This window comes from Arachis ipaensis, chromosome B7 (genome assembly GCF_059453495.1).
Source record: "Arachis ipaensis isolate K30076 ecotype BB chromosome B7, ASM5945349v1, whole genome shotgun sequence".
In the NCBI taxonomy this organism is placed as follows: Eukaryota; Viridiplantae; Streptophyta; class Magnoliopsida; order Fabales; family Fabaceae; genus Arachis; species Arachis ipaensis.
Window position 1 is genome coordinate 122,326,113 of NC_142442.1, and position 23,726 is coordinate 122,349,838.

Genomic DNA, 23,726 nt, shown 5'->3' on the forward strand with positions numbered 1-23,726 from the left:
GTCTTTTGATGTGTCTGGATGCTGCATAGCTTTGACAGCATTCAACTTAAACTCATCCTCATTGACTCTTAGGGTTACCTCCCCTCTTTGGATGACAATGAGGGTTCGTCCAGTTGCTAGGAAAGGTCTTCCTAGAATGAGAGTTGTACTCTTGTGCTCTTCCATTTCCAGCACTACAAAGTCAGTGGGAAAGGCAAATGGCCCAACCTTGACAATCATGTCCTCAATTACGCCTGATGGAATTTTAATGGAGTCATCAGCAAGTTGGAGACATATTCGGGTTGGTTTGACTTCTTCAGTCAAACCAAGCTTTCTAATAGTGGATGCAGGTATTAGGTTGATACTTGCCCCAAGATCACATAAAGCTGTCTTGGTACAAGCATCCTCTAATGTGCATGGTATCATAAAACTTCCAGGATCTTTAAGCTTCTCTGGTAAGCTTTTTAAAATAACTGCACTGCATTCTTCAATGAGAAAAACTTTTTCAGTCTCCCTCCAATCCTTCTTATGACTTAAGATCTCTTTCATGAACTTAGCATAAGAGGGTATTTGCTCAAGTGCCTCTGCAAACGAAATCTTTATTTCAAGAGTCCTGAGATAGTCTGTAAAGTGGGCAAATTGTTTATCCTGTTTCGCTTGGTGGAGTTTTTGAGGATAAGACATCTTGGCTTTATATTCTTCAACCCTAGTTGCTGCAGGTTTATTTCCTACAGAAGTGGTTGGAGATGCTTGCTTAAGGGGGTTATTATCAGCACTTGCAGGTGTTTGATCCCTCATTGGCGTTTGAACGCCAGAATTGGGTGCTTTTTGGGCGTTTAACGTCAGATTGCCACCCTTTTCTGGCGTTTGAACGCCAGAATTGGCCATCCACTGGGCGTTCAACGCCAACTTCTGACCCTTTTCTGGCGTTTGAATGCCAGAATCATTCCTCTCTGGGCTCCTACTATCCTCAGAGGGAATTTGGGCAATGGTTTGGTCATCCTTTATCAGATGTTCCTTTCTTGGCTTCCTGCTGCTTTGAATTGAGACATTCAATGTCTTTCCACTCCTTAAATGAACAGCTTGGCATTCTTCTGTTATCTGTTTAGATAACTGCTGTCTTGTCTGATTCAATTATTTTTCCATATTCTAGTTAGCATCTTTGGTTTCTTGTAGCATCTCTTTAAATTTGGCTAACTGTTTTGTTATAGAAAATAGTTGCTAATTGAGTTCAGCAATTTATTCTGGAGGACTAAGTTCAGTGGATGCTGCCTCAGCCTCTTCTTTCATGGAGGTCTCACCACTTGAGTACAGGTGCTGATTTCTGGCAACTGTATCAATGAGCTCTTGAGCCCCTTCAATTGTCTTTCTCATATGTATAGATCCACCAGCTGAGTGGTCTAGAGACATCTGGGCCTTTTCTGTAAGCCCATAGTAAAAGATGTCTAAGTGCACCCATTCTGAAAACATTTCAGAGGGGCATTTCCTTAGCATCTCTTTGTACCTCTCCTAGGCATTATAAAGAGATTCATTATCCTCTTGTTTAAAGCCTTGGATGTCCAGTCTTAGCTGTGTCATCTTTTTTGGAGGGAAATATTGATTCAGGAATTTGTCTGATAACTATTTCCATGTTCTTATGCTTGCTGTGGGTTGGTTATTTAACCACCTCTTAGCTTGATCTTTTACAGCAAATGGAAATAGTAATAATCTGTAGACATCCTGATCTACTTCCTTATCATGTACTGTGTCATCAATTTGTAAGAACTGTGCCAGAAACTCAGTAGGTTCTTCCTATGGAAGATCGAAATACTGGTAATTTTGCTGCACTGTGATAATGAGCTGAGGGTTCAGCTCAAAGTTGCTGGCTCTGATGGGGGGTATACAGATACTACTCCCATATAAAATAGTAGTAGGGTTAGCATATGATCCCAGAGTCCTTCTGGACTGTTCATTTCCACTTAGGTTCATGATGGAGAAAGGGAGATGATGTGGATTGTAAATAAATATTTTATTCCTTTTTTTTTTGAAATTAAAGAAATTAAAATAAAGTAAATAAAAAAATTGATGCAAGTTTCGAAAATTAAGAAAAGAAAAATAAATAAAAGAAATTAGAAAAATAAATTAATTAATTAATTAAAAAGATTTGAAAATTTTTTATGTGGATTTTCGAAAAAAAATGAGGAGAGAGAAAGTGGTTAGGAAGATTTGAAAAAGATTTAAAAAGATAAATTTTTAAAATTGAAAATTTGACTTGAATAACAAGAAACTACCAAACTTTAAAAATTTTGACTAAGTCAACCTAAGGAATTCGAAAATGATGAGTAAATAAAGGAAAACATATTTTTTGAATTTATTGAGGAAAGAGAAAAATAATAAAATGACACAAAACTTAAAATTTTTAGATCAAAGCAAAGAAAACAAACAAGAAAACTTGAATGTCAAGATGAACACCAAGAACACTTTGAAGATCAAGATGAACACCAAGAACAAATTTTGAAAATTTTTAAGGAAATAAGGACACAAAAAAACATACCAAACTTAAAAATTTTTATACTTTGGACACTAATAATTCGAAAATGTATAAGATAAACAACAAAAGACAACAAACAAGAAAATTTAAAGATCAAATAAGGAAAATTATCAAGAACAATTTGAAGATCAAGAAAGAACTAAGAACATGTAATTAAAAATTTTTGAAAAAATCTAGAAAAAAGAAAACAAGAATTTTAAAATTTTAACAAAAACAATAATAAAAGACTCAAAGAAAAATTAAAGATTAATAAAGAAAAATAAGATTTTTGAAAAGAAAATAAAAGACTCAAATTTAGGAATTCTAAACCAAAAAAGATAAATTTTTCCTAATCTAAGTAACAAGATGAACCGTCAGTTGCCCAAACTCAAACAATCCCCGGCAACGGTGCCAAAGACTTGGTGCACGGAATTGTGATCACACTTTTCACAACTCCGGTACAACTAACCAGCAAGTGCACTGGGTCGTCCAAGTAATACCTTACGTGAGTAAGGGTCGATCCCACGGAGATTGCCAGCTTGAAGCAAGCTATGGTTATCCTGTAAATCTTAGTCAGGAGATTCAAATGATATGAATGATTTTGTTTATGAAAAGTAAATAACATGAAATGAATGATACTTGTGATTCAGTAATGAGGAATAGGTTGAGGTTCTGGAGATGCTCTGTCGTCTAAATCTCTGCTTTTCTACTGTTTTCTTCTCCAAACACGCATGGCTTCTTCTATGGCCGGCTGTATGTTGGTGGATCAACGTTGTCAATGGCTACCATCCTTCCTCTCAGTGAAAATGGTCTAGGCACGGCTTCTGTACGGCTAATCATCTGTCGGATCTCTCGTCTCGGATGAAAAATACCAGGCACAGCTACTGCACGGCTAATCATCTGTCAGTTCTCACTCGTGTTGGAATAAGACCTCTCTGTCCTTTTGCACACTGTCACTGCGCCCAACATTTGTGAGTTTGAAGCTCGTTTGTTCTAGCCTTCACCACGAAGGTTCTGATCTCATGGGTTTGAATGCTCTGTTGTCAGGAGATGCAAGTCAAACTCGTGGATTAGAAACCCAAGAGATACGCACTCAAGCTGTCGCCCAATGACTATGTTGAGCTCAGATAGAACGGGAGTGGTTGTCAAGCACGCATTCATAAATTTGAGAATGATGATGAGTGTCACGGATCATCATATTCTTTATATTGAAGTACGAGTGAGTATCTTAGAACATAATCAAGCGTGATCGAATAGAAAATAATAGTAATTGCATTAATCCATTGAGACACAGCAGAGCTCCTTACCCCCACCTATGGGGTTTAGAGACTCATGCCGTAGAAGATACAATATGAGATGTAAAATGTCATCCGTCCAAAATGAATCTCTAAAAGTAGTTTTTATACTAAACTAGTAACTTAGGTTTACAGAAAATGAGTAACTAAGTGCAGATAGTGCAGAAATCCACTTCCGGGGCCCACTTGGTGGGTGTTTGGGCTGAGCTTTGAAGTTTTCATATGCATAGGCCATTCTTGGAGTTAAACGCCAGCTTGGGTGCCAGTTTGGGTGTTCAACTCCAGTTTTGGTGCCAGTTCCGGCGTTTTACGCCAGAAAAGGGTCTCTGGCTGGCGTTTAACGCTAGTTTGGGCCATCAAATCTCGAAAAAAGTATGGACTATTATATATTGTTGGAAATCCCAAGATGTTATCTTTCCAGCCCAATTGAGAACGCACCAATTGGACTTCTTTAGCTCTAGAAAAACACATTTGAGTGCAAGGAGGTCAGAATCCAACAACATCTGCAGTCCTTTCTCAGCCTCTGAATCAGATTTTTGCTTAGATCCCTCAATTTCAGTCAGAAAATACCTGAAATTACAGAAAAACCTACAAACTCATAGTAAAGTTCAGAAATGTGATTTTTGCATAAAAACTAATAAAAATATACTAAAAAGAAACTAAAACATACTAAAAACTAAATAAAAACAATGCCAAAAATGGTATAAAATATCCGCTCATCAGCCATGGTATGATCTTCCTTTTTTTTGTAGTTCTATTTTATTTACTTATTTTTGTTTCATTGGGTGTCTGTGTTAATTTTCAAATAAGTATGTTTCCCTTTGCTTTGAGTTATTTAAAAAAAAAGCTCACGCATAAGCGTCATCGACGCGCACACGTCATAGGGATGCTGGCGCTCTCTGGTACCAAAAACAGAGAGTAGCACTGGAACTGTGCGGGTGGGGTGCCAGGCGCACAAACCAACCCACGCGTACGCCTCACTGACACGTACGCATCATCCGGCCATTTCATCCTTTAACGTGTGTACGTGAGCGACGCACACGCGTCGTATGTCAACGAAGCACACTCTGGTACAAAAACCAGAGAGTTGTGCTAGTACTATGCTAGAATCGTGCGTCTGGTACGACGAGTAGTCACGCGTACATGTGACTGACGCTTACGCGTCACCACGTTTCTGGCTACCCACGCCCGTGCGTGGGCGACGCGCACGCGCCATATCTATTTGTAGCCATCTCCGGTACAAAAACCAAAGAGTTGTGATGGAATGCTGCTAGTATTGTGTTTCTCGCACGGACACTTGTCACGCATACGCGTGACTGACGCTCACGCATCAATCATATTTTTGGGCCTCCCATTCGTACGCGTGGACGAGGCGCATGCGTCATAAGCGCCGAATCACTTAAATCAGCGCGCCGTCCCTGATGCACACCGCAATTCTTCTCTCCTTCAAATCCTAATTCTCTCTTCATTCTTCTTCTTTCTTTCTTCTTACTTCTTCTTTCTTTCTTCTCCCCTCCACCACCACCATCGGACTACCAGCGACGAGCACCACCTCCGGCGGCCCCACTTTCTTTTTCTCTTCCCACCCCTCTTATCTCATTCTTACTCCCATTTATCTCCCTCTTTTCATCTTCTTTTCAAGGTTTCTTTTCTTACTTTCTTCTACTCTTTAATTCTTCTTTTGTTTCTTGCATTCGAATATTTTTATTAGTTTTAATTGCATATCAATTTTGTTATTTGTAATTTATATTGAATTCTTTTCTCTTCTTGCATTTTTGTTTTGGTGATTGGAATTTTATTTGGTGGATTATTTTGATAATTCTTAGCTTGTTCGTGTTATGAGGTGTACTTTGACAATTGGCATTCTATTTTGGGTCTACTATACACTAAGATTGGTTACCTTAATTCTTGTTTTTAATATGCACACCAAGTATTTGTGAAAAAGTTCTAATGTTATCTTGATTTATTTTCTATCTTATTCTTGCAACTTAGTGCTTCTTTCTCACAACACTTGAAATAAATGTGCATTGAGCTTGGTATTTAAATGCTCATTATTTTGTGCTTGTTTTACATGTGCTTATCATTGTTGATATTAATGCTTGAGCTATTCTTCTCATGCTTTATACTTGCATGCTTCTATACCTCTCGCATCTAATGTTAGTGACAAGCCTTGATATTTTAATTGATGTCTTACTTGCATGTTGTAGCAACCATATATTTAAGACACTTTCTTTCTCTTTGGCATTCATTATCACTTGCACTTTCCTACTTCTGGTGTTTATTTCTTTAAGTTTAATACTCCTTCTTTTTCTTCCTTTTTCAGGATGGCCATCAAGAGAGGAAAAGAGAAGGCTTCCAACAAGACACCGGCGAAGAAGGGAACTAAAAGAACACCGGCTAAGGTGCAACCATCCTCAAAGGTAGTTGATGAAGCGGAGAAGGAATTTTCCGTAAGGGACCCCGCACGATTTACTAACCGCTATTGTGAGCGGATGTTCCCCGTCTTAGTAGAGAAAAACTACCACAATGAGCACCTCCTCATTCTTCCAGAACACTTCATTGAATTTGTGGTGCCCCGCATTGAAAGGAGGCAGTGGGATTCTTAAACAGAAGGCCGCGAGAAGCTAATCTCTCTTGGGTAGTTGAATTCTACGCCAACTATCACTCGCATACCTTTCAGTCAGTCTTTGTGCGCCAAAAGAAAGTCCCTATCTCAGAAGGTACTATTCAGGAAGTACTTGATCTTTTACCTAGTCCGGATGGGATGGATGCCTATCAAGAGGCATAGCTTGAGCGTAAGACATTTCAGTTTGACTGGAACTTCATCCTTAGAGTCATCACCCAACCCGGAAGCGAGTGGATCTATGGGCAATACCGGACTCGACCCAAGAGCATCTCCGCCCAAGCACTCACTATAGAGGCTCGAGTGTGAGCACAGATCATGTCCCACTACATTCTGCCAAGCACTCATGAGTCCATTTTTTCTGCCGACATGGCCATCCTTGTCTGGTGCATCCTCACAGAGAAACCTCTCAACTTATCATGACTCATCCGACAAGCTATGGGCCGAGTGCAAATAGTGGGCAACCTACCTTTTCCCGCATTGGTTACAGACTTAGTATCTGTAGCGGGAGTCTCCTATCAGAATGGGGATGTGAAGACCATGATTCCTAGGGATGACGAATATGTCTCGAATGGAAAATATGTTAGCCCCCCAGCACCACCCGTGAGCCGGAATGAAGCCCCTTCTTTCGAAGCTCCTTCATCCTCTGCCCCACTATCATCAACACCACATGCACCACCACCATCCACCCACCAGTTGCTACTTGAGATCCTTGAGAAGTTAGACCGGCAAGGCTGGCGGATTGAGCAAATTGAGTGCCACAGCAAGCGCAGATACAACTACTTGAAGGAGCTCGTTGGTTGTACTCACCCGCCCCTGGAAGAGCCCGATACCCCGGATTCCACTTCAGATCACAGCATGAAGAGCCATGACAAGCCGGATAGTGGAAGTGATGATTCCAACCCCATTTTGCTCATCACTGATGGCACGAAGAACCGTGCCAAGCTTTAAGAGTGGGGAGGTCGGTAACTGACTCCCGAAGGTAACAACCCTCTTCTCTCTCAACACTAATATTTTAATTTATTTTTGTTAGATAGAATAACTCGCATGTGTAGTTAGTTACTCGCATTTAGGTACTACTTGGTTGAAGTGATAAATTCTTGTCCAAGAAACTATTTTACGGTATTTCACTAATTTGAATTAAAATTTCTGTTGAACTTGCCTGAAGAAATCTAATTCGGAACATGGTTTTAGAACTCGAACACACAAAACCAGTGAGATTTTGAACCTATTTGATTAGTTGCATCTTATCAACCAATGTTTTATTTTGGTTTGTGTTGTTCTCTCTAAAATTGTGATCTTTGTCTTGCTTGATTCATATTTCCATTGTTTGATGTAGGCATGCACTTATGTGATTGAGGCCTTTGTTTCACTATAGCTCACATACCCATATGGCCTTACCCTTTCATTACCCTTTGCAACCCAATATTGAGCCATTTTACCCCATTTATTCTTTATTTTAGCACATCATTAACTTTAAACGGAAAATAATAAATATCCTTAATTTGAATCCTTTGTTAGCTTAGACTAGTGAGAGTGCACATGAATTAAGTGTGGGGAATTTGGATTTGGGAAATACTTGGTTTGGGAATTGGGTATTTTATATTCTTATATGAAAATGTGAAAATAGTTTGGGAACTGGTTCATGCATCTGACACTTTAATCATATGCACTAACTCTTTTATGCATTTAAAAAAAAGAGAAAGAAAAAAAAAGGGGGGAGGGGGAATTTAGGTTAATCAAAGATTCAGATTTTAGTCCACTTAACCAAATATATTCCTACCTTGACCCTAACCCCATTACAACCCTTGAAAAGGCCTTTTGATATGTGTATTCGTGCATTAAAATTTTGTTGATTGGTAAAAGAAGAGCAAGCCTTAGAAAGAAAGATTAGTAGAGAACAGAGAGAATCGACCATCAAACACTAGAGTGATTAGAGTGTATACATATCCGGAGAGGGTTCGGTGCTCGATTCTTTGTTCCCGGCTTTCACAAGCTTTCTTCTTGCATATCTACTTGTATTTTGTTTTGAGATTTGAATTAGTGGAATTCAGTTTATGTTTGTTCTTGGAGAATCTGTTTACTTTTAAACAAGTAGGTAGAAGCATCTAGCATGTAGTTACATTCACATAGATAAGTTGCATTGCATAAAAGTCACCATTTTCCCTTCACTCTCTTGGCTCACCTGAGCTTAGCATGAGGGCATGCTCATGTTTAAGTGTGGGGAGATTTGATAAACTACTATTTTATGATATATTTTAGACTAAATTGAGTGGGTTTTGTCAACTACTCTCACACTTATTCATGTAAATTGCATGTTTTTCAGTTTCCTTCCTAATTTTGTGCTATGACTAAAAACATGTTTTGCAGGCCCTTAAATCGCTAGTTTTAATCCTATGTTATTACCATTCGATGTTGTGATATGTGCGTTAAGTGATTACAGGATTCATAGAGCAGGAATCGCATAAAGGATGAAGAGGAAGCATGCTAAAGTGGAAGGAACACATGAATATGAAGATTTGAGTAGCTAGAGGCGACGAGCGCGCATGACTGATGCGTACACGTGATCAAGCCATTTTTCACGACGTGTACGCGTGACTGATACGTACGCGTGACCAGGAGCCTCGACCACTGACACATATGCATGGCTGATGCGTATGCGTGACGAGCGTCACGTGCTGCAATTAACAGAACTCGCTGGGGGCAATTTCTGGGCAGATTTGGATCCAGTTTCAAGCCCGAAAATGCAGACTAGTGGCTGGAATGGAGCTGAGACTGAAGAAACTTCACTTTTCACTTTAGTTTTTGATTAGTTTTGAATTCTAATGAGAGAAACTCCTACTTCTCTCTAGGGTTTTGGCATTCTTATTTTTATTTTGAATTGGATCTTGAGAGAGCTGCTGCTACCTTCATTCCTCGTCATTTTATTTCTAGTTTCTTGTTTAATTCCCTTAGTACTCTTTTCCATTTGGTTATTGAATTCATGTTTGGATCTTGTTACTCTTGAATTTATTAATGCATTGAATTATTTTTATGTTTATTTTTATTGCTTGTTTGATCATTGTTAATTATTGTTAGTGCTAATTTCGATTTAATTAATTTCTCATAATTATCATGTCTTTTATTTACACCCACCATGTGTTTGTGGAAATAGCATTCATGATAATGGAGTAAAATTCCCAATTTGGTTGGGGGTTGAGTAATTGGAACCCCTTGAGTTGTTATACCCAAGTATTAATCTGTAATTGGAAATTACTCGCTAGCTCAATTCTCGCCAACCCTAGTCCTTCCCCATGAAGTGACTAGGACTTGTGAGCTAGTGTTAGTGACGCCCACTTGACTTTCCTTCAATTGCTAGAGGATAACTAAGTGGGAGAAATGAACCTTTATCATTACACTTGGAAAATACAAGGATAGAAATTCCAATTCTCTCCCCTAACCAAGACTTTTATTTTGATTAATTATCAACTCTTGCTAGTTATCCATTGCTTTAATTTCAAGCTATTTATTTTTCCGTTCTCAATTTCAAAAAAATATTCAGAAAAATCCTAATCAATAATTTGCATCTTGTGTCAACTCTTAGGGAAACGACCCGAGATTCTACTTCCGGTTATTTATTATTAATTGTGACACATTCGAAATTAATAGTGGAAAATTCGTGGGTTAAGGCTGTACTTGCAACGCTATTTTAGAAAATACTTTTCAGAAATTTTTAACCGGCATTTATCCGCCCATCAGGAACACTCCTCCTAAACTGAGGGTTATCTGCGTTTGATTGGGATATGTGACATAAAATCCTGTTAGCTTTCGAATAATTAAGGCTTTTGTGGCACTAAACTGGCTTTCTAAACTTCACCCTCTGATCTGAACGAACTAACCTTGTCTGTGGCATTCTAGTAAGGTTGGAGGAAATTAATTCACTACGGAAGTAGGATTTAATCACATATGGTTTGCCATAGAATGAATCACTTATTGTTAAAGCAGTTGCTAAGACGTTTTAATCCGAAAAAGTAAACATCTTCGAAGCCTTAACTGTTTTCTCATTTTTATCTTTCACCAAATCTTTAATTGCCTTCTTCATTATTCTGTTTTATGAAAAATCAACAACGAGCCTCTTTTCTATTTTCTTGACTAAGTCCAGTAAGATAACCATTGCTTGTTCAGTCCGACAATCCTCGTGGGATCGACTCTCACTCACCTGAGGTATTACCTAGACGACCCAGTGCACTTGCCAGTTCAGTTGTGCGAGTTCTAAATTCCGCGCACTACCAATGAAAAATCATATGAAGCATGTATTATTAGCATAGGAAGCCATGTAAAGCAAGTGCTATTAATGCCAATGGTATTAAGCATGCATATGTTACTAGGGCCCTAGCGTACAACATGATGAATCATCACGTTGTACGTGAGTAAAAAATGTCCCCTGGGAGTAGCACCTAGAAAACAAAAAAAGCCATGGTGTGTAGAACGTGACATTGTTCACATTGTACGTGAAATAAAAAAGTTTTTTCCTGGAAAGAACAAGAGCATCACGTTTTAAGTGAAGCATATGGCGTCATACGTGCAAGGAGGAATGTCCCCTGGGAGCAGCATTGCCCGTCACGTTGTACATGAGAATTTTCACGTAGTACGTGAGAAATTTCACGTAGTACCTGAAACGCCTCTCGCGTATACGCATACAGCATGCGTATGCCCAATGCTAAACAAAATCACCACCATGCATATGCATGACTCCTCCTTGGCGTAGTACGTAAAAGCTCTCACGTTGTACGCTGGACTAATAATTTTTCCTGGAAGTGAATAATTCAACCACGTTGTACGTGGTGATTTTACGTACAACGTGAGGGCTTTCACCACACCAAACTTAAGTGGAATCCTGTGTCCACATTCAATTCGCTTGCACCAAACTCCTATGAATATTCATGCCTGTTATGAAATAAGATAATAACTAAGAATTAAGTAAAAGAAAAACGAAAATATGAATGAAAAGAAGATACCAAACATTAGGTTGCCTCCCAACAAGCGCTTCTTTAACGTGACTAGCTTGACAGTGTTCCTTGCTAAGGTTGAGGTTGATAGTGGTTCATCTCTTCTCCTCTCACCTTGAATTTCCTCCCTGTGTCTTCATATATTAGCTCAAGATGCTCAAAGGAAAGAACTCTACTCAGTGGTGGAGCCACGTTATAAGGAAGGGGGGCAATGGCTCCCCCCTAAATTAATAAGCTGTATGTATAAGTCTTTAACTTTTTAGTTTAGCCCCTTTTTAATTTTTAATTTTTCTTTCTTTTTAACTTATATTTTTTATATTGGCCCCTCCCAAAAAAATTTCTAGTTTCACCCCTGACTCTACTCATTATGTATAGCAACAGTGGGTGGTGAGATAACACTACATTGTCCCCTAGTGAAAAGTCTTCAGTAGGAATTTTCTTGTTCCTCCACCCTCTAGGAACTTTCTTCTTTGGAGCTTCCTCCTTGTTTGATGCACACCCAACACCAAACTTATGATTGATGTCAAGAGGTTTGTTGATTGCAAAGGGAGGCTTTGGTTGGTCCTCTCTGGTTCACAGTCAAAAGAAGCTGATGCTCCTCCTCTTCTACCTGTCATACACTCAACAAATAACAAGCAAACAGCACGTGGAGTAACTTTTGTTGGGAGTTATGGTTAGATTGGTTAGTGTAATTAATCAAACAATTAGTGGATTAGTGTGCTAGAAAGTAAATGAACAAAGAAAAACAATTTAAATTGCAGAAAATAGTAGTAAACACTGAAATTAAAACTGATCAAAAGAAAAGAAAAGTGTTCAATCTAGTTATCCTCTAATTTAATCATTGTCAATGCAAAATCAATCTTCGACAACGGCGCCATAAACTTGATGCACGAAAATCTGTCTCTCAAAAAATTTTTCTCGGCAAGTATACCGAATTGTCCTCAAGTAAAAACTCACAATAGAGTGAGGTCGAATCCCACAGGGATTGATTGGTTGAGCAAATTTAATTAGAGGAGTGTTCTAGTTGAACTGAGCAAAATTGGGATTGAGAATTTCAGAACTTAAATTGGCAGGAAAAGTAAATAACAGGAAAGTAAATAGTAGAATGTAAATCACAGAAATTAAATTGCAGAAAGTAAATTGCAGGAAATTAAATTACAGAAACTTAAATGGAAACGGGGTGATGAGCATAAATGTAAATAGCAGAATTAAAGAGAATGGGGAAGATCAGAAAGGGGGAGGTTCATTGGGCTTAGGAGATATTGCATTCTCCAGATCAAGTTTATTTTCATCTCTTCCTCAATCAATACATTCATTTATCTTCTTGGCAATCTTAGGTGATTGGATCCCAATGTCTTGGCAATCCAATCTCTCTAATCTTGAACAATTGCCCAATGTCTTGATTTAATTGCTCATGGAAAGAGATGAAGTTTGGTCACTGATTATACCACACACTTTCATAGATCAAAGTATTGGTAGGATTACATGTCACTATATCCATCCAACCCCCAACCTAATCCGATGTGAGAAAGCATTTCTAGCATGATTTCCTCATTCCTCTCTCAAGGTTCAGAGGAAATCCAAGTATGAGCAATTTCTCTCTCAAGACAATTACTCAATAGGATGAAGATCGAAAGCTTTCAAGTAAAATCAAGAGAAAAGAAAGAGGAAGAAACATGAAAACTATTATTGATCCATTGAATTACAACAGAGCTCCCTAACCCAATGAAATGGAATTTAGTTCATCATAGCTCAATTCAAATCACAAAGAAAGAAAGTGCAGGAAAAGTAAAGAAAATAGAAAATGATTCCAAAGTTCCCAATTTGGGTCCCTGGCTTCCAACCCTCTAACTATCTTAAACTCTATACTATTTATACACTTTCTTCCTTCAATCTTCAAGTCTTTGGACTGGGCTTTTTGCCTTTGTTGAAGCAGTTAAAGTGGCTCTTAATGACGTTGAGAAGGGATGTTGGCAAACTAACGTTCTTACTCTGCATGGGTGCACAATTATGGTGGAGTCAGCATCAACGTTGGTGATCAACGTTTGCATGAAAACGTTGGGTCAAATGTTCCTTTAAAAAGGATTGAGCGTTGCACCTAACGTTTGACACAACATTAGTGCACCAACGTTCGTTCATCCACGCGTGCGCGTCGCCCACGCGTACGCATCAAAATAGCGTTTTGCACGTGCGCGTCGCTCATGCGTGTGCGAAACTAGCTAAAATTACTCGTTCATGCGTATGCGTCACAACAAATTTTTCAACTCCAGATTTGAAATTCTTATCGCAGGCGTTGGACTCAATGTTAGATTCCCAATGTTACCTCCAACGTTGCATGCTTGTGTGTACGCACACTGCCTTGTGCGTGCACACACTTGAACTTTTTCTTCTTGTGCGTACGCAAACTATACTGTGCATATGCACATAAGGCAATTTTCATAGCTCCAACTTTGAGTCTCATCAAAGACGTTGGAGGTAATATTGGTGAGCCAATATTCCCTCTAACGTTGCACTTCTTTTTGGAAGAACGTTGCCAGCAACGTTGGTGAGTCAACTTTGGCCACCAACGTTGCACTATAAGCTCATTTAGAACGTTGCCTAGCAATGTTGGTGAGCCAACTTTGGCCACCAACGTTGCATGGCCCTCTTCCTCAATGTTTGAGGCAACATTGGTGAGCCAACTTTGGCCACCAACGCTGCTTTCCTTGCCTTTTCCTTGCCATTCTTCTGCTTCCTTTCACCTATCATCAACCAAACAAATGTATCAAAGTTTGCTATAATCACAAGATGTTTGCAACATTTATAACAAACAAGTAAATCTAGCACAAATCTTATGAAAATGCATCAATTTATCCCTACTTGATTGAATCAAGGTCTGCATGAAATTCACATCCAAATACTTACTTATTGTTCAAGAAATACATGAAAACCAAGTAAAAACAAATGAAAAAGGCTTGTGAAAACAGCCTAAAATGCCTAGGCATCAGAACACCAAACTTAAATCTTGCTTGTCCCCATGCAAGCAGTAAAATATAAGGAGAATGAATGAAAACAGAGAGAGGTATAAGCCCTTATTGAAAGACATTCAATTCTGGTTAATGTGGTTTTCATGCATAGTATCTTAGTGATTTTTTTCTGTGGATGAAGTATCGACACTCCTTTGGATCCTTACTTGATTTACACAAAAAATGAGACTTGTTATTGTTTGGTCCTTAGTTTTTCTTGCTCTCTTTCTTTTGATTGAGATTTATTGTTTGCTGAGGCTAAATGCTATATGTTAAGGCAGCTCTTTAAAGTAAGCTTTCAGCTAGCATTCCCACCTAAGTTGGTTCAAGATGCTAGGTGTTGAGACACCCCTAAGGGCTTACTTGCTCAAGCCTCTCCTTAGCACACACACATCACAGGCATTAAGCTTGTTTTATTCTTTGGACATTGATGCCCAGCACCTCTTTGGGTCACTAAATGCTTTGTCTCAAAGTAGCTCTTGATGGTGGACTTTTGGTTGGCAATCTCGGGTTAGTTAACCCAAGTTGCCAGGTGATGAAGCACCCCTTAGAACCTAGTTGTCCAAGCTTATCTTTGTACAAGCACATCACAGGCATATATCCAAAATCTCAAGCCATTGGTGCCCAGCCTTGTTTATTTCTTTTTGTTTCTTTCTCTTGCATTTTCTTTCTTTTATTAGGGACCTCTTTCATTTGTCAAGTCTCATAAAATGTAACTCAAGTTCATATCTCAAAGTCATGCCATCCTCTAACCTTATTCATGAATTAACTAATGAACCAACACATACCACCACATAACCTTATTCTATCTTCTATCAAAACAGACCTTTACTCTTTCTCAGTTTTACAACAATTTCCTTTTATTCAAGCATAGGAAACAAAGCATACAACTTAAGCAAGATGGTATGGACTAAGCACTCAAACTAGCAAGCCAATCAGCATAAAAACAAACAAACAGCAAATGACTCATGACTAACAGGACACTAATTAGCAGGGGCACAATTACACTTTCAATTAACATATTTAAACTAGAGACAGGCAAGTAAAGATACAACCTCTTGGTGTCTTCTTGCTTCCTCTATGTCATCATCGTTGTTGGTTTTCTTGTCTTTCCCTCATCTTTCCAAATGATGATGCATCTTACCCTCCAAGAGATTGAATAACTTCCTGCAAAGATATTGAAAGTTGCTTGTTCCCCAAGCACTTGAGAAACAGTTAGCATGCATGTATGCTTGTGGTTTTCTGAACTTAGGTTGGTGTGTGAACACCAAAATTTAGTTCCTTGCCTACTTCTATATACAGTAGAGTGAATACATGCAGGAAATATCAAGTGCTTTTATTAAGAAAATAAACTATGAACTAGAAATTAAACAATTGTTAAGTAGTTTCTCTGATTGTTTGAAACCAGTGACTAATTATGCTGAAGGATGCAATGTGTTCTTAATGAAATTTGTGGTGGAATACCAAACTTAGAATTACACGTTCACCCTTGAATTACTTTGGTGTGCAACACCAAACTTAACTCCTTGCAATAGAGAGAAATCTACTTAACTCTTTTATTGAAACAACTTAAAAGACAGGAGAGTTACCTCTGGTTGGGTTGCCTCCCAACAAGTGCTTCTTTAACGTTATTAGCTTGACGATTGGTTTTTGTCAAGGAGGGTTGTAATGTCTTAGGTCCTCTCTTCTTGCAGTGAATCTGTCTCTGCTTGCCTCTTTGAGAATCTCTACATGCTCCAATGAGAGGACTTTGTTGATTACGTACACTTGAAGTAATTGAGATGGTATCACAGGAAAATGAGGTGGTATTAGTGGTTGGTGGATCAATATCACTCTGTCCCCTGGAGAAAAATTTTCAATGGGGATTTTTTTGTTCCTCCAACCTCTTGGCATTTTTCTTCCTTCCTTCTTCTGGCGGTGCCGTATTCCTTGTGATCTCTTTGTCAGGAGGGATCTTATTGCTTGTCTCATGTGGGAGTTGTGGCCCTAGCTCCTCCTTAATTTCTTCAGTCTATAGCACCACCTTTACTTATTTCTTCTCTTTCAGGCATGATCTTGGATGCTCTGGATTTGATTCATTGGCTGCTTCTTTTAGGTTTGTATCTCCAGAATCATCCTTCATGCATTCCTTGTGGTCATCCTTCAGGTCTTTGTTCTCTTGTTCAGATTTATGTGAGGGCTTGAAGACATGAAACGTGAGTTGTTCATAATGTATTCTCAATATTAACTTTCTTTGCTCAACATATATGAGTACTCTGGCTGTGGCCAAGAATGGTCTCACGAGAATGATTGGATGGAGATAGCTTTCTTCCATCTCAAGAACAACAAAATCTGCATGGAGCAAGTATTTTCCTACTTTTACCAGTACATTTTCAACTACTCCTAGTGCTTGTTTCTGGGTTTTGTTAGCCAATTGAAGTATTACATCTGTGGATTTCAACTCATTGATTTGAAGCTTCTTCATGAGAGACAGATGCATTAGATTTATGCTTGCTCCAAGATCACAAAATTCTCTATCAATTATGGTATCCCCTATAGTACAAGGGATGTGAAAACTCCCTAGATCATTCTTCTTTGTGGGCAAATCCTTCTGGATGAGGGCACTGCTCTCCTTAGTCATCACTACTGTTTGCCCACCCTTTAAGGTACTCTTCTTGGTTAGAAACTCCTTCATGAACTTAATATATGAGGACATCTGTTGGAGGGTGGTATGCGAAATTGTGATCATCAACAATGGCGCCAAAGGACTTGGAGCTCTTAAACATGAATGACACTTTGTCACAATTCTGCACAACTAACCAGCAAGTGCACTGGGTCGTCCAAGTAATAAACCTTACGTGAGTAAGGGTCGATCCCATGGAGACTGTCGGCTTGAAGCAAGCTATGGTCACCTTGTAAATCTCAGTCAGACTAAATCAGATGGTGATGGAGAATTGATAATTAAAAGATGAATAAAACATAAAATAAAGATAGAGATACTTATGTAATTCTTTGGTTGGAATTTCAGATAAGCGTATGAAGATGCTTTGTTCCTCCTGAACCTCTGCTTTCCTATTGCCTTCTTCCAATCATTCATACTCCTTTCCATGGCAAGCTTTATGTTGGGCATCACCGTTGTCAATGGCTACTTCCCGTCCTCTCAGTGAAAACGTTCCAAATGCGTTGTCACCGCACGGCTAATCATCTGTCGGTTCTCGATCATGTCGGAATAGGATCCATTGATCCTTTTGCGTCTGTCACACGCCCCACAATCACGAGTTTGAAGCTCGTCACAGTCATCCCTTCCCAGATCCTACTCAGAACACCACAGATAAGGTTTAGACGTTCCAGATCTCAGGAATGGCCGCCAATAATTCTAGCCTATACCACGAAGGTTCCAATCTTAGATCAGAAACCCAAGAGATACGCATTCAAGCCATTGCTAGTAGAACAGAGGTGGTTGTCAGGCACATGTTCATAGGTGAGAATGATGATGAGTGTTACGGATCATCACATTCATCAAGTTGAAGAACGAATGATTATCTTGGAGAAGAAATAGACTTGAGTTGAATAGAAAAACAATAATACTTTGTATTAATTCATGAAGAACAACAGAGCTCCACACCTTAATCTATAGTGTGTAGAAACTCCACCGTTGAAATTACATAAGAACAAAAGGTCTAGGCATGGCCAAATGGCCAGCCTCCAAACGTGTCTAAGATAGCATAAGACTTATCAAAGATGAAAATACAATAGCAAAAGGTCCTATTTATAGAAAACTAGTGGCCTAGGGTTACAGAAATGAGTAATTAATGCAGAAATCTTCTTCCGGGCCCACTTGGTGTGTGCTTGGGCTGAGCATTGAAGCTTCCATGTGTAGAGACTTTTCTTGGAGTTAAACGCCAGCTTTTGTGCCAGTTTGGGCATTTAACTCCAGCTTTTGTGCCAGTTTTGGAGTTAAACGCCAGAATTCTTGAGCTGACTTGGAACGCCTGTTTGAGCCATCAAATCTCGGGCAAACTATGAATATTTATATATTGCTGGAAAGCCCAAGATGTCTACTTTCCAACGCAATTAAGATCGCGCCAATTGGGCTTCTGTAGCTCCAGAAAATTCAGTTTGAGTGCAGGGAGGTCAGAATCCAACAGCATTTGCAGTCCTTTTTCAGCCTCTGAATCAGATTTTTGCTCAGGTCCCTCAATTTCAGCCAGAAAATACCTGAAATCACAGAAAAATACACAAACTCATAGTAAAGTCCAGAAAAGTGATTTTTTTTAAAAAACTAATAAAAACATAATAAAAACTAATTAAAATATACTAAAAACATATTAAAAACAATGCCAAAAAGCGTATAAATTATCCGCTCATCATAACACCAAACTTAAATTGTTGCTTGTCCCCAAGCAACTGAAAATCAATTAGGATAAAAAGAAGAGAATATACAATGAATTCCAAAAACATCTATGAAGATCAGTATTAATTAGACGAACGGGGCTTTTAGCTTTTTGCTTCTGAACAGTTTTGGCATCTCACTTTATTCCTTGAAGTTCAGAATGATTGGCATCTATAGAAACTCAGAATCCAGATAGTGTTATTGATTCTCCTAGTTAAGTATGTTGATTCTTGAACACAGCTACTTTATGAGTCTTAGCCGTGGCCCTAAGCACTTTGTTTTCCAGTATTACCACCGGATACATAAATGCCACAGACACATAACTGGGTGAACCTTTTCAGATTGTGACTAAGCTTTGCTAGAGTCCCCAATTAGAGGTGTCCAGGATTCTTAAGCACACTCTTCTTTTTGCTTTGGACCTCGACTTTAACCACTCAGTCTCAAGTTTTCACTTGACACCTTCACGCCACAAGCACATGGTTAGGGACAGCTTGGTTTAGCCACTTAGGCCAGGATTTTATTCCTGTGGGCCCTCCTATCCACTGATGCTCAAAGCCTTGGATCCTTTTTATTATCCTTGCCTTTTGGTTTAAAGGGGTATTGGCTTTTTCTGCTTGCTATTCTTTTTCTTTCTTTTTCTTTTCTCTTTTTTTTACCCTTTTTTTTTTCATTTGCAAGCTTTTCACTGCTTTTTCTTGCTTCAAGAATCAATTTTATGATTTTTCAGATCATCAGATAACATTTCTCCTTTTTCCATCATTCTTTCAAGAGCCAACAATTTTTAACATTCATGAATCAACAAATTCAAAAATATGCACTGTTCAAGCATTCATTCAGAAAAATAATAGTGTTGCCACCATATCAAAATAATTAAACTGTTTTAAAATTTGAAATTCATGCACTTCTTTTTCTTTTTCAATTAAAAATATTTTTCATTTAAGAAAGGTGATGGATTCATTTTCATAGCTTTAAAGCATAGACACTTAGACACTAATGATCATGTAACATAAATAAACATAAGCATAAAAATTCGAAAAACAGGAAAATAAAGAACAAGAAAATTAAAGAACGGGTCCACCTTAGTGATGGCGGCTTGTTCTTCCTCTTGAAGATCTTATGGAGTGCTTGAACTCCTCAATGTCTCTTTGATGAGCGGATAATTTATACGCTTTTTGGCATTATTTTTAGTATGTTTTTAGTAGAATCTAGTTACTTTTAGGGATGTTTTCATTAGTTTTTATGTTAAATTCACATTTCTGGACTTTACTATGAGTTTGTGTGTTTTTCTGTGATTTCAGGTATTTTCTGGCTGAAATTGAGGGACTTGAGCAAAAATCAGATTCAGAGGTAGAAGAAGGACTGCTGATGCTGTTGGATTCTGAGCTCCCTGCACTCAAAGTGGATTTTCTGGAGCTACAAAACTCAAAATGGCGCGCTTCCAATTGCGTTGGAAAGTAGACATCCAGGGCTTTCCAGCAATGTATAATAGTTTATACTTTGACCACGTTTAGACGACGTAAAAGGGCATTGAACGCCAGTTCTACGCTGCTGTCTGGAGTTAAACGCCAGAAACACGTCACAAACCAGAGTTGAACGCCAGAAATACGTTACAACCTGGCGTTCAACTCCAAGATTGACCTCTACACGTGTAACATTCAAGCTCAGCCCAAGCACACACCAAGTGGACCCCGAAAGTGGATTTATGCATCAATTACTTACTTTTGTAAACCTTATTAACTAGTTTAGTATAAATAGGACTTTTTACTATTGTATTAGACATCTTCGGATCATCCTGGATTGTATTTTTGATCCTGTGATCACGTTTTGGGGGCTGGCCATTCGGCCATGCCTGAACCTTTCACTTATGTATTTTCATACGGTAGAGTTTCTGCACTCCATAGATTAAGGTGTGGAGCTTTGCTGTTCCTCAAAGATTAATGCAAAGTACATACTACTGTTTTTCTATTCAATTCAACTTATTCCGCTTCTAAGATATCCATTCGCACTTCAACCTGAATGTGATGAACGTGACAATCATCATCATTCCCTATGAACGCGTGCCTGACAACCACTTCCGTTCTACCTTAGATTGAATGAATATCTCTTAGATCTCTTAATCAGAATCTTCGTGGTATAAGCTAGATTGATGGCGGCATTCATGAGAGTCCGGAAAGTCTAAACCTTGTCTGTGGTATTCTGAGTAGGACTCTGGGATTGAATGACTGTGACGAACTTCAAACTTGCGAGTGTTGGGCGTAGTGACAGACGCAAAAAGGAGGGTGAATCCTATTCCAGCATGATCGAGAACCTCAGATGATTAGCCGTGCTGTGACAGAGCATTTAGACCATTTTCACAAGAGGATGGGATGCAGCCATTGACAAGGGTGATGCCTCCAGACGATTAGCCATGCAGTGACAGCGCATCGGACCATTTTCCAGAGAGGATCAAAAGTAGCCATTGCCAATGGTGATGTCCTTACATAAACCCAACCATAGAAAGGAGTAAGACTGATTGGATGAAGACAGCAGGAAAGCAGAGGTTTAGAGGAACGAAAGCATCTCTATGCGTTTATCTGAAATTCTCACCAATGATTTACATAAGTATTTCTATCCTTATTTTATTATTTATATTCGAAAACTCCATAACTGTTTATATCCGCCTGACTGAGATTTACAAGATGACCATAGCTTGCTTCATACCAACAATCTCCGTGGGATCGACCCTTACTCGCGTAAGGTTTATTACTTGGACGACCCAGTGCACTTGCTGGTTAGTTGTGCGAAGTTGTGATAAAAAGTTGAGATTACAATTGAGCGTACCATGTTGATGGCACCATTGATGATCACAATTTCGTGCACCAAGTTTTTGGCGCCGTTGCCGGGGATTGTTCGAGTTTGGACAACTGACGGTTCATCTTGTTGCTCAGATTAGGTAATTTTCTTTTTGTTTTCTTTTCAAAAATCTTTCAAAAATTTCTCCTTTGTTTTCGGAAAAAAAAATTTTAAAATAAAAATGTTTTCAAAAATATATTTTTCTTCAAAATTTTTAAGAATGAATTCTAGTGTTTCATGAAGCATGTTGAAGCCTGGCTGGCTATAAAGCCATGTCTAATTCTTTTGGATAAGGAATGTCAGGCGTGTCATGTCTGAGTTACATACTAAAGCTTGGCTGGCTATTAAGCCATGCCTGACCCTTTGATTGGAGCTTTAGACTAAAGAGCATAAGATTCCTGGAATTCATATTAAAAATTTTGGAATCCTTATTTTTCTTTTTCAAAATGATTTTCAAAAAAAAATTAAAAGAAAATACAAAAAATCATAAAATCATAAAAATAAAAAATATTTCATGTTTCTTGTTTGAGTCTTGAGTTAAGTTGAAAGTTTGGTGTCAATTGCATATTCATATTGCATTTTTCGAAAATTCATGCATTCATAGTGTTCTTTATGATCTTCAAGTTGTTCTTGGTAAGTCTTCTTGTTTGATCTTGATATTTTCTTATTTTGTGTCTTCTCTTGTTTTTCATATGCATTCTTGCATCCATAGAGTCTAAACATGAAAGATTTCTAAGTTTGGTGTCTTGCATGTTTTCTTTGCATATAAAAATTTTCAAAAATAAGTCTTGATGTTCATCTTGACATTCAAAGTGTTCTTGGTGTTCATCTTGACATTCATAGTGTTCTTGCATGCATTCCTTGTTTTGATCCAAAAAGAAAAGAGAAAAACATGAAAATGATGTTTTAATTTTTCTCTCTCATCATTAAAAATTCAAAAATAAAAAAAATATTCTTCCTTTTTTTTTCTCTTAAAATTTCGAAAATTAGATTTGACTTTTTCAAAAATTTTTAAAATCTAGTTATTTTTATGAGTCAAATCAAATTTTCAATTTAAAAATCTTATCTTTTTCAAAATCTTTTTCAAAAATCAAATCTTTTTCATTTTTCTTAGTTATTTTCAAAAATTTTAAAAATATTTTTCAAAAATCTTTTTCTTATCTTTATCACATAATTTTCGAAAATAACATCATCAATTAATATTTTGATTCAAAAATTTCAATTTTGTTACTTACTTGTTAAGAAAGATTCAAACTTTAAGTTCTAGAATCATATCTTGTGATTTCTTGTGAATCAAGTCATTAATTGTGATTTTAAAAAAATCAAATCTTTTTCAAAATTAATTTCAATCATATCTTTTCAAAAATATCTTATTATCTTATCTTTTTCAAAATCATATCTTTTTCAAAAATTTGATTTTAAAATATCTTTTCTAACTTCTTATCTTCTTACCTTTTCAAAATTGATTTTCAAATTTGTTTCAACTAACTAACTAACTTTTTGTTTGTTTATTATCTTTTTCAAAACTACCTAACTAACTCTCTCTCTCTAATTTTCGAAAATATCTTCCCTCTTTTTCAAATTTCTTTTTAATTAACTAATTATTTTAATTTTTTATTATAATTTTTGAAAAATTACTAACCCTTTTCAAAAACTATTTTCGAAAATCACTAACTCTTTTTCAAAAATAATTTTCGAAAATTCTCCTTCTCTCTTATCTCCTTCTATTTATTTATTCATCTATTAACACTTCATCTCACCCAAATTCGAACCCCCTCTTCCATCTGTGTTCGAATTTTTTCTTCTTCTTTTCTTCTACTCACATAGGGACCTCTATACTGTGGTAAAAAGGACCCCTATTATTATTATTTTTCTGTCCCTCTTTTTCATATGAGCATGAGCAAGGACAAGAACATTCTTGTTGAAGCAGATCCAGAACCTGAAAGGACTCTGAAAAGGAAACTAAGAGAAGTTAAATTACAACAATCCAGAGATAACCTTATAGAAAATTTCGAACAGGAAGAGGAGATGGCAGCCGAAAATAATAATAATGCAAGGAGAATGCTTGGTGACTTCACTGCACCTAATTCCAATTTACATAGAAGAAGCATATCCATCCCTAC

General features: G+C 37.7%; 1 protein-coding gene across 1 annotated transcript; it reads right to left on the reverse strand.

Annotated features, from left to right (window-relative positions):
- Nucleotides 1-16,428: 16,428 nt before the first annotated feature.
- On the reverse strand, nt 16,429-17,019 carry LOC107607575 (uncharacterized). The gene has a single exon (XM_016309510.1). The coding sequence runs from the start codon at nt 17,017-17,019 to the stop codon at nt 16,429-16,431; it is 591 nt and encodes a 196-aa protein (XP_016164996.1).
- Nucleotides 17,020-23,726: the final 6,707 nt, after the last annotated feature.